Below are 11,649 nucleotides of genomic sequence, written 5' to 3'. Positions count from 1 at the left end.
TAGTAGTTATCATCAAACTCCTCCCTCCAGACTGTTAGGGCCGCGAGGACAGAATCTTTTTTTCTTTTGTTCACTGACGTCAGCCAAGTACCTACAACCGTACCTGGTACCAAGTCGGCTCTGCACATATATTTCTTAAACCACGGGGTACACAAATGTTCATTTGTGATTATTTTTAAACTGTGTACATGCATTACACCCGGTCTCATAGTAAATAGCATTTGAAGAAAAGGGACGTGCTGTTTCTTGTGAGACCCGGGTCTTGAGCTGAGGTGCGGCCCCTTCACGATCTGTGCCATTCCCTAAACCGCAGGAAGCCAGGGTCTGGCTGCATTATTTCGCCCAGGACATGCCCTCTCGTGTATGATGATGAGTGACAGGGAAAGTCAATCTACCCGCGAGACGCAGTCTTCCGTGCTTTATTTCTGCTTTGACGGGGTTTTAAAATGTGCTCATGAATATTTGCACTGACAACTACAGAGAGCATGACTGCTTTGCGGAGAGAAGTGAAACCGCCTGGTAAGTTTGCCTTGTGCTTCCTTGAGAAAACAATGTCAAGGCCAGAGTCACGTAACCAAATATGCACAATCTTGGCCTTGACAAGCTCATCACAGCGAAATCCCCAGTAACTACCAAATCGCTTCTGTATGAACACCCAACATCAACCCCAGGCAGAGTGGACCAGCTGCCCTATGGGCCATCAATGGCTCGGTCAGTTTAGTTTGCAGCTCATCTTTGTTCTTCCTTTTCAAGATTGTTTTTGACTGTCCTGGGTCCCCTGCATTTTCCTATCGGTTTTGGGATTGGCTTATTAATTTCTTCGCAAAAGTCAGTTGGGATCTTAATGGAGACGATGTTGAATCTGTAGATCAGTTCGGAGGGGACTGCCACTGTAATAAAGTGTTTGATTTTATTTTTTGATGTCTGACTACTGACAGCTGTGAAGTCTCATCCATTTCTGTCCCCCTGTGCCCCACATCTGGACAAGGAGTAGGAAAGCTTAAATTTCTTCTCTTTTGGTGCTAGTAGCAATTAAATGCACCCAGATTTGTAATGAAGAAGTCAAACTATCTTTATGTATAAATGGCATGGTTTTGTATATCTCAAGTCATAAGAAAATCACACCAAAAAAACTATCGATCATCCATCTACAGTTTCCATGGCAACCCTCGACCAATCAGAATCTTTCATCATCTAGAACATCCTCTACCCTACCTTCCTTAGAGCACCCAGTTCCCTCTCAAGGTGTTTTCCAGCCTCCAGCAAGTGGAGTTCTTGGGTGAGGAGACTGAGGCTGTGGGCCTGCCACAGGCAGACGAAAGGCCCCGGCATGAGGAAGCCGCTGGATTCGGCGGGTGGGGCTCGTGTCTGCTGTCACGTCAGGAAGGCCGCATCTCCAGGAAGAAGGCCAGCTCGCATCAAGTGACAAGAGCTGGGTTCTTCCATCTTCCCGTGTCAGGGCAGCCAGGAGCACTGTGGTCCCACTTCCTGGCCCGGCAGGCTCAGGGCCCTGGGCATGAGCTCAGGACACAGTCGGCATCTTTCAGGGGCCGGCCTGAGTCGCTGCTGTTTCCATTGGGAAGGAGATTCACAATAAACTGCTCTTCACGTGGCCTCAGCACTCAGGATCCCAGAGGCTCCCGAGCAGGGGATCCGGGAAATTTCATGTTCCACCTTCCACTAATGATGCCCAGTTCCCAGCAAGTCGCAATGCACAAGATGGAAAATGAACTTCAGGAACCTCAGTGACCTACTGCTCTTGGTTTTCGAGGTGACAGCTTCCATCATGGCCACAGCATCAAGTACACACTTGCACACAGTGTCATTTGTACCCAAGAGTGAACTCTGCTTCCTTAGAGTAAAAGAAATTTAGATGCTGCTACTTGGAAAGGGGAAAAACTGACTTATACACTGCAGCTATGAAGATAAAGATACAAAAATGAGAAGTAGCGGTGAGAGGGGATTACCTAGCATTTGCGGAGATGGGGAGACTATCAGCGCACCTGCCTGGACCAGGTAGGCACAGAGAGGTGGCTCTGGGAGAACACAGTGGCACTAGGCCCCTCGGAGCCAGATGAGAAGGCGGTGGAAGGGACAGGGCCTCCCTGCGGCTCTGAGCTGGCTCTGCCCTTCATGGCCACATAACCCCAAAGTCCCTGTTTAACTGTCCCATGTGTTCACCTGTAAACCAGGATTGGCTCTTACAGGGGTGGTTGGGAGGGTATATGAGATACACGGCTGAGCACACTCACAGTAGGTGCTGAGTGAGCATCGAGCCTGGAGTGGGGAGCTGAGGGCCACCTAGCTAAGCTTGATTCCTGGTTGAGAAGACAGGGATGGACAGGGGACAAGGAGGCTGAGCAGAGACTGCAGGGCAACCGCAGCCTGAGCCCAGAGATGAGGGGGGCACAGCACAGGCCTGTACCAGACCCTCCTGCAAGCAGCCTCGGCTCCCCTGGGTCCACCAGACGCCAGCCCCAGGGGTGCCCACTGCAGCCAGGCTGAGGCTAACCAGAGCAGCCCCCAGTCTGCCAGGGGAGGCGGGAGCTCACGAAGCCTCGCCCCTCCCTGCCCTCAACTCCAGACACAAAAAACCCAGGCGCCGAAGCATCTTCCAGTGCACTTTAATAAAAATTCCATCATCGGAAGAGTTCTTACAGCATACAATGTCAATATGGGCATGTCGGCTTGGTCCTACAAATGGAGTTTCAACAGATTTGCACTTCAAACATGTATGAAAAATAAAATATATAATATTTAGCTTTATAAATTTCCCCACTTAATCACTTTGTCTTTACAATAAATTACTACTACCTCTGTCCAATAAATTAAGCGGTCTGGAGTCACTAAGCAATTATCAGCTGAGGGACATCCACTTCCTGAAACAGTTCTGGGGGAAATGCTTAACGCTTACAGGAATCGACATGAGTTAAAACTAGCAAATTCCTCACAGCGAGGTGAGACATTGAAAATGGGAGCCTGCTAATGGCTGTTCTTTTCTGCTGGGGAAAATGAATTCCCCAAACCACACGGAATGGTTGTAAAAGCTGTAACTGAACTTTTGGCACCAGTGGACAAAGGGGGCCTTTCAGAGCCATAGTCAATGACGAAGCATTGGTCCGAGGGAGAGGTGACAGAGGCGAAGGGGTGACTGCCACGGCCATCGTCCATCCCAAGTCCCCCCTCCAGCCCCGGGCATTGTCTGCGCAGCCTGCCCGCCCCTCCAGCCTGCAAGGTCCTTGGATAGAAAGACGCACAGCATAAAGAACACGAGGAGAGAGGCCGTGCTGGGGGTTGAGGGGAGCCGCGTGGCTGCCCGCTCAGTGGACGGCAGGGTGTACTCAACACACAAGGGACATGGCCGCCCCGCAGGGTGGCTGCAGGGGGTGGACAGACGGCACACCAGACGCCGCGAGCCCGGGGGGCGGGCGGGCCGCGCGGGCAGTCACAGGGGTCTGAACAGGGCCTGAAGGACCGGAAACCGCCCCCCCCCACGGCAGGAAGTCAGATACTGGCCCACCTGTGGCTGGGGCTTTTCCAAGGGGATTCTGGCCCCACCCCACCCCCCCCAAAACAGCAAGATAGTGGTAAGGAACAGATAAGCCAGTGACGAGTGCGCGCTGCCGCGGAGCCTCCTGCGGGGGGTCCGCGCACTCTGGCGGGGGGTTCCCACAGTCTCCCCGGGGGACTTGGGGCTCCCCCCCCTCCCGGACAGGGGTGGGGCGTGGCTACAAGTCCAGGAGGCGCTCCTCGCAGGTCTCCACGGGCCACTTGGCTGCCCCTCCGAACACGTCGACGTTATTGTCCACCCAGGGGATGACGTTGCCGGGCATGTTCGTGGAGCAGTTGGCGATGTTGGCGATTTCCTGGGCGCGGAGGACGCGGTCCCAGATGTTGAGCTGGCTGAGCTCCCCCACGAACGCCTGCGTGGCATCGAACCGGCCCCCCACGGTGTCCTGCGGAGGGACAGAGCCGTGTCGCTGCAGGTTCAGAAGCTAGCTCTCCCGGCCCGGGGCCGGCTTCGGAGAGAGGACGCTGGGGGCGGACTGGGGCGTCCTCCTGACTCCCCCTAACTCTCCCTGACCACCGAGTCCTGCGGGGCCTGGAGCCCCAGGCACGTCAGGCCTGGGAGATGTCTTCACTCCAACCACCCAGTTTACAGGGGGAAACTGAGGCTAGAGCAGGGGGACACCTGTCCGAAATCCCGAAGCTCAGGTCTGCCGGCTCCCAGGCCCTCCGAGGGGAGAGGTGAGGGGGGCATGGACCGCGAGGAGCCAGGACTTAGCGCCCCCTCCCCGAAGCACCTGGTGTCATTCCCATCAGCAAACCTCAAACGCAGCCTGAAGTGTCAACTCTCATCCACCCAAGAGAAGGCGGCCGGCTCGGCGCCCCCTCCCCAGGTCTGTCCTCCCGTCTCCCCCGCAGGGCTGAGCACCCCACAGGCGTCCCCTAAGTGCCCTCAGGCCCTGAGCCAGCGGCTTCTGGAAGATGCCATACCAGCCCCCCGTGTCTGGAGTCGACACTGCACCTGGTAGAGACCAAGTGGCCAGAGAGACGGCCCGGTGGCTCCATGACCTGTGACCCTGGGGACACGCCCACCTGCCTGTGCTGGACTCCTTTCTGGGATCTGTCTGAACCTGCCACGCCAGCCGGGGACCCCGCCAGCCTGGGACCCCGCCCACGGCCCCTCGGGACGCTGTGAGCAGGGCGAGGGGTGACCCTCACGCCCTGTGCGCACCTGCTCCTGCCCAAGGATCAGCACGCCCCTCGGCTTGATGGGGTGCCAGGGGGCCAGGTTCTCCCCGGTGCCCAGCTTCTCCCCGTCCTGGAAGGCCTCCCACATGCCGTCCCGCGTCGTCCAGGTCACACAGATGTGGTGCCACTTGCCGTCGCTGACAAACAGGGGCAGCTGGGCCACCTGCGGGGGGAGAGGCGCAGGTGAGGACCCCTCCTGGGTCTCCCGGAATCCGACCTGGGGGGTAACGCCCGCCGCTGCCCCCGGCACCCGGGGTCCCTCCCAGCCTCCTCTTCTTTACTGTGTGGGTAACGTGCCTGACTGGCCCACCTCGGAGAGACCCTCGGGCTGGGGACGCCATGTGCGTCAGACCCTCCAAAGCAAAGGGGCGGCCTGGGCACAAGCCCCCGACCCCAGGGCGGCCCTGCTTTCTACTGGACACCCTTGTTCCTGGCTTCACTGAGGGTGCAGGATACTGTGTCAAGCAAGCAGATGTGACAGAACCCCCTCCTCCCCGCCTGGCTCTGAACATCCCATGACGGAGAACCCAGAGGGCCGTCTGGGCCCTCCCGGGAAACTTCTCTGCATGACAGTCGGACCAGGAGCCTGGACTCCACAGGCGAGGTCCCCATGGCCATCGCGACACTCGGGGACTGTGCGTGTGGGTGGCCTCCCGTGCAGAGGACCGAAGGCCTACGATTACACGTGAGTGTCCTGGGGAGCCACGCGCAGGACTGGGGGAAGGGCGTGTCCAGTCGCGCCCATCTACCAGCACCCCGCATGCTCCGCAGACCAGCGGACCGTGACCCCGCCTGTTGTTACTGTTGGTGTCCTAGCAACCCGCACCGACTCTCAGGAATTGTCTGTTTACACACTGTCTAAACCGGGAGGGAAGCAAGCCTCTGGGCCCTCGGGGCTGTGTCCAAGGGTGTTAGTTATTAATCCCCGGCTCAGGGATGTGGTCTCCGCTGGAAGGGGCCCAGCAGGTGGACTACACAGCGTTTCCCATGTAAGCAAACCCCACCCAGGGCAGTTCAGCAAAGAGGGACAGCATGAGGAGCAGGACAGATGGACGGGGGCTCCCGGGCTCCAGCAGCCAGGGAGTGGGTGCGGCCACTCACATGCTCAGCTCCAGCAAGGAGGATGTGAGACCACAGGAGAAGTATCGCACACTCGCAGACACGCACACATACACCCTCCCCTAGTCAGCGCAGCCCTGGGGAGCAGCCCCCGCTGACTGGCCCGAGGGCCACTGACAATTCAGGCTGGCGTGTAGTGATCCCGGCTTAGTCTGTTCCTTCCGTGACCTGTGGCCTGGACCCTCTGCTACTTCCCGCTAGACCCTTAGCTTGGATCTCTGTGAGCTGCAGCTGCCTGCCCTCCACCCCTGTCCCCTGCGTAGTCAGCTGCTCAGAGCAGGACTGAGTCAGTGCAGAGCCATCCCCACCGTGAGTAGGAAAGGCCACAACCAGCTGTCGGACTCCCTGCAACTTCCCGACCTTTGTCACCACCACGATGACAGAGGTGGCATCCAAGCGGGCCTCACCTTGTCATTGATGAGCAGCTCAATGGGGTTGTTGCCCCATTCTATCAGCACGATCTCGTTGGCCTGCCCGGGCACCGCGTAAGAGAACGGGGTGCCGATGCCGGGCGAGGCGCTGGACCGCAGCCACAGGCAGATGGTGAAGGCGTACAGCTCAGGCAGCGTCTTCTTGACCTTGCCGTACAGGTAGTTTGTGCGGAGGGGGAGGGACACTTTGAACGCATCGGGGGACTTGAATGCACTATTGCCTGGGGAGTGAGAGAGAGGCCAGCAGCGCTTTAGCCCAGCCCCACCATCGTGGCCCAGCTTGACCGTTCACCTGGACCCCAACCCCTGACCCAAGGGGTCCTTCTCTGAGCGGCGGAGCACCTGCTACCAGGCAGCCCCTGTCCAAAGTGCTGAAACTCCAGCAGTAAACAAGAGCGTCCTCACCCTTCGAAACTTAAAGAAGCAGGTAGGGTACGCTGCACTTAGTTTTCTGGTTAAAGTAAGCCAGAAAACCCTTCCTCGGCCAGGTCTTGTTGTGTCTGAAATCTCAGCCCCTCTAGCAAGGGTGGGGAACCCACCTGATGGGTGTGGAGGCAGGACAGATTACAAGGTCTCAGGCATCCGACAGACACTGGTCAAGCCAGTAAGTTTGTGTCGCTTCTCACAGGAAGGAAGCACCATAGTCAGGGCAAAGGAGCCCAGTGCATGTGCCTTGACACTATAACTTAATTCAGAAGTGGCCTTTGGACAAAGGCCCTGAAGTGAGTGGCTTGCAAGGCTCATGATTTGCCTTTTCTTCCCCAAGGGAAGAGTTTGCTATTTCATGCAGGTTGAGACAAGGAGGAGGCAGAGGAGGGCAGAGGTGGCCCTCCCCACCGAGGGCAACAACCCGGCCAGAGCCCAGACCCTTCTGGGCCCCCCTGGGACAGGCAAGAATCCTCCAGGCCACCCCCATGTAAATGGTGCTTCCGAATTCTTTAAAAATGACTGGCATTGGGTTTAAGCAATTTTCAGTACAGTTTTGGTTTAAGCTTAAAATGAACAATAATAAACACAGAGGGCAAGACCCTGTCTCCAGTTAACAGATTCCGGAATTGGCAGGATACCACCCGATTTCGTGAGCCGTCATGGCAAAAGCGTCCCTCTTACTCGAGGACCAGATGCTGCCAGTGAAACAGCCTAAGTGCCCTCGTTTAACAAGTATTTATCAGGCGTCCGCAAGAGACGCCTACGATGGTCTTCATCGCTGTCAAAGACGGGCTGGTCCTCGGGACCCGGAACCAAACTGCCTGCCACTAGTGGACTAAATCAGTCCCTTCCTCGCCCCGTCTGCAGGACAGGAGCCAGAACAGGTCAACCTTGCTCCACTGGGACCCTGAAAACTCATTTTCTGTCATAGTAAACGATGCATGAGGAAGCTCTTTGGTGTCTCGTTCACAGCCATCCAAGGAAGACCTTCCAATGTCGCCCTCTCAACTTCTTGGGAACAGGCGGCATGGGAATACTAACATCCGGGCTCCGCCTGTAGTATTTACTCCCCTCTGCTGACTGTGCGGTCTTGGCTGATGCACCCTGACCCCCCACGGCAGGGCACCCTCAACACAGGTTTCAGAGCTGCTGAGCACCTGGCGAGGGCTGAGAAGAAGACCTGGTCACCCAGGGGAGCCCACAGTGGGGCTCGGTCAGGGTATAAGGCTAAATCGAAGCAGAAAACCCGAATGCGCCCACTCCTGACGTCACAGCATGCACAGCGGACGCACCCGGGCTCAGAGAAGCCAGGCGACTCACCTTGGGGCACGCGGCTAGTGCACGACAGAGCAGCGAGCAGCAAACCCTCTCTCCACTACGTGCGGCCACTAGTATTTAATCTGCAAATTCCCAGGTTCTTCACGAAGGCATGATTATCTAATCAAGGAAAATGGCTTCTATCCTCACAGGTGGGCAGGCTCGCTGATTCAATAAGGCTCAGTGTGGGTAATATCGTTAGCTCAGTGACAACAGATAGGTTTAATTAGAGCTGGGGGGAGCTGAGGGGCAGTGGAGGGGGCCCATTCCCCGGAAGCTAGTGCCCTCTGTTTATGTCAAACAGTTTGGAGGTTCAGAAGAAACTTAGTTAAAACCAATTAAGGCATTAAAAGCTCTGATCCATACATCGGAGGCTGCAAGTGGTGGACAAGGCTAAGGAGGGGGGCGGCCTGGAGCCTGAGAAGGGAAGGGTGGACTGCAGCTGGGATGGTAAGGAGTCGGGTGGTTTTTCTGCGCCTAGGACAGGTTGGGAGCAGAGCCAGCAGGCAGGGGTCTGAGAGTGGCCACGCCCTCACCCAGGTGGCCTCGCCTCTAAATGGGCAAAAGAGGCTTGGAGTCGGCCCCCTCTCTGCCTGCTGCTCTCGCCTGCCCTGAGCCCAGCTTCCCCTGGAACCAAGGCCAGGGGTGGGGGCCTGGGAGGGGCGACAGCCAGAGGGCGACAGAGAAGCGAGAGAAGCGCCCAGCACTCACCTCGCTCCAGCTCGGTCACCCGCTCCAGCAGCGCGTTCAGGGCGCTCTCGGTCTTCTGCCGGTGAGCCGAGGTCTCGTTGTGGAGCAGGGACTTCTCGTCCTCCAGCTCCGCCACCTTGCGCAGCAGCTGCCGCTCCAGGTCCCCGAGCCGCCGCTGGAGCACGTCTCGGAAGTCGCCGGGCAACGCGGACGTCGACACGTTCCCTCGGAGCTGGTGCTTGGCGTCCGGGAGACAGGACGGCGCAGTATTAAGGCCGGTTCGAAAAGAAATTGTGAAACGCAGCTGCACCGGCCCCGCCCCGCAGGGAGAGGCTTCCAAAAACAAGAGTGCCAACGGCACAAAGGGGAACATTTCACTGATGCCTTTTTTTCTTTTTCTTTCTTTTTTTTTTTTTTTTGGATATGGAAGAGATTTCAGAGTCAGACAAGAATTACTTTGCTGCAATATGTGAAACTTAAAAAAATCTCATTTCCCCCTATCAGAAAGTTGTTTTGCTCCTCCTCTTACTAAAAAGCCAAAATTTTAACTAACATCTGTCATTCTCAGGCAAAGACCAAACACAGCTTGAATTTTTTAAAGAGTCACCGGATGTCACTCAGAGCTGGCATGCTTTCATCTAGAAATGAAAACAGCCCTCAAATTCCTGTGTGGCACAAAGGTTGCTTGCAGAGACGGCGCTGGAAAGTGAGATCTAAAACACGACTATTCTGAATTCCAGGAATCTTTGCTTTGAATGCCATTTCTAAATCCCCCCCCCCGGGCCCCCACGCTGCCTCTGAAGCTGGCTTATCACTGCCCGGCCAGGAGTCCTCAGCAAGCTGTCCCTCTCTCTCTAAGTGTTCCAAATTGTGAAATGCCTCACAGAATTGTTTCAAGGGTTAAAATTAGATAATACTCCCAGTGCATACATATTTAGTGTTCTAAAAACGTTAGCTGTTATTAATCATAATGAATCAAGGGATACACAGATGCTGGAAATACTGTACCGAGCCATCACGCCACGAGAAATCCTCAAATAATTTTGCAATAATTACCACCTGTAATGGAAACCTAGCTTTGCTAATAAGTATTTTGGTGAACGCGTTGAACAGAAATTTCCACACTTCTTAAACTGGGCGGAAAGTGGAGATGGAAATTAAATGAAGACTACTGTCTCAAAGTTCCCAACTGCATACACCTTCCAAGGGGGAACGGGGTTCGCTCCTCTCCCCTCAAGGAAGGGGGAAGGACACCTTAGTGTCTTTGAAGTTAACCAGGCCTCCTCCAAAGCGCGTCCCGGGGGGGTGGGGTGGTGGAGGGTGACGCGCCCGCAGCGCTCGAGACCCGTCAAGACCCCCGGGCCCCCGCCCGCTCTGGCCCAGCGGGACCCGATTTATAAACGGAAACGCGGGACGTGGGGGCCGCTGACCTCACGCGGCAGCCTCACGTCACCGGGCACAGCCTCCCGGAGCGCAGGGCTCCAGAAGACTCAGAGATTTGCAGAGGAAATGACAGGCAGTCCCCGGCTTGCCAGCCCGGACCTCGGGAAGTGAATGGCCGCACAGCGGGCAGTCCCGGCAAAGGGTGTTAACCCTTTCCTTCCAGCAAGGGCGGAGGAGAGGTGCGAGCCACTCAAGTAAGTTCCGTAGCCCGGCCGAAAGCCGTCGCCCCCATCCCAAACCCAGCAGTCTCCGCGCCCGAGAGCCCGAGCGCTGTCACGTCCCGCACGGCCCGCGCCGGCAGGACCGTGACCTCCACCTCTGCCCCGCGCCCCGGGGGCGTCCCCGCGCCCAGCTAACCTCGAGGCTCTCCAGGCGGTCCTTGAGGGTCTGCAGGGAGCGGCTGAGCTGCTCCACGACGTGGCCGGGGTCCCGCGGCAGGTCGCCCATGGTGTCCTTGCCCGGGGCCGCCTGGCCCGGCGCCTTGCCGCCGGCCAGCCCCTCGCAGCGCGCCAGCTTGCCGGTGAGCTCGCGGATGGCCTCGCGCTGCGCGCCCAGCGTCTCCTTCTGCTGCACGACGGTCTCGCGCAGCTGCAGCACCGCGGCCCGCAGCTCCTCCTCGGGGCTCGGCGCGCCGCCCTGCATGGGCGCAGCGGGCAGCGGGCAGCCGGCGCGCGCCGCCTCCGGGGGCAGCGTCGTGCACACGAAGCGGCTGCCGGGCGCCGGGCCGTCCTGGGCCCCGGCGGCCAGGGCGAGCGCCACGCCGGCGGCCAGCAGCGCCAGCATCCCGCCGCCGGGCGCTCAGGCCAGCATCGGCGCGCGGGCGGGCGCCGTCGGGGCTCGCGGCCGGCGGAAGCGGCGCCCCAGGACCTCCCGCCGCCACGCAGCCTCGCGCTCCGCCCCGCGCGGCGCTCTGGCCCGGCCCGGCCCGCGCGCCCTTTCTTAAGCTGGGGGGCGGTGCGTGGGGTGCGGCGCCGCGAGCTCTGATTGGCCCAGCCGGGCGCGCGTCACGCCGGGGAGGGGGCGGGGGCGCCTGCTGCGGGGCGGCGGGCGCCGGGCAGAGCCGGGGGCGCCGGCGCGAGGGCCCCCGGCCCTCCGGAAAGGGAGGGCTGAGATTGAAAAAAATGCCCGGGGTGCCCTGGGAGCCTTGGCTGGCGTGTCCAGAGCCCTCGGACCCACCCGAGGACGCGGACGTCGCGGGCTGAGGAGCAGCGGGGAGGCCCCTGGCGCCCCAGCGCCTCTGGCCAGGCTGCGGGGCTTCTGGCGCGACGCGAGGCCTCGGTCGCTGCAGCTCCGGGGCTCAGGGTGGGGGTGACCACCACTTCACAGGTGAGGAAGGTGAGGAGGAGGAGGACCCAGAGCTACTGTCACGAGCCACCTCGCCCTGAAGGCAGCGGGGAGATGCACGAGGCTCCCCCAGGCCACATCCGCGTCCACGGCCCCGTCCCTGTCCCCGCCTTGGAAAGCT

The 11,649-nt window shown here is 58.7% G+C and overlaps 1 protein-coding gene across 1 annotated transcript; it reads right to left on the bottom strand.

The window, feature by feature from the left end:
- Positions 1 to 2,613: 2,613 nt before the first annotated feature.
- Positions 2,614 to 11,031, bottom strand: NPTX2 (neuronal pentraxin 2). The gene is made up of 5 exons (XM_016155228.2): positions 10,542 to 11,031; positions 8,763 to 8,979; positions 6,282 to 6,526; positions 4,739 to 4,918; positions 2,614 to 3,956 (listed from the first exon to the last, which is right to left on the bottom strand). The coding sequence occupies exons 1-5, from the start codon at positions 10,965 to 10,967 to the stop codon at positions 3,729 to 3,731; spliced, it is 1,296 nt and encodes a 431-aa protein (XP_016010714.2). The 5' UTR covers positions 10,968 to 11,031; the 3' UTR covers positions 2,614 to 3,728.
- Between the last annotated feature and the right edge of the window lie 618 nt (positions 11,032 to 11,649).

The sequence above is a fragment of the Rousettus aegyptiacus genome, unplaced genomic scaffold (assembly GCF_014176215.1).
Source record: "Rousettus aegyptiacus isolate mRouAeg1 unplaced genomic scaffold, mRouAeg1.p scaffold_m13_p_7, whole genome shotgun sequence".
Taxonomy (NCBI): domain Eukaryota; kingdom Metazoa; phylum Chordata; class Mammalia; order Chiroptera; family Pteropodidae; genus Rousettus; species Rousettus aegyptiacus.
This window is presented reverse-complemented; position numbering and strand designations above follow the sequence as displayed.

Coding starts and splice junctions, on each gene's coding strand:
- NPTX2 (XM_016155228.2), bottom strand. CDS start 10,967: ATGCTGGCGCTGCTGGCCGCCGGCGTGGCGCTCGCCCTGGCCGCCGGG. Junction 8,980..10,541: donor ACCGCCTGGAGAGCCTCGAG/GTTAGCTGGGCG, acceptor CCGGACGCCAAG/CACCAGCTCCGAGGGAACGT. Junction 3,957..4,738: donor TGATCCTTGGGCAGGAGCAG/GTGCGCACAGGG, acceptor GTCCCTCCGCAG/GACACCGTGGGGGGCCGGTT.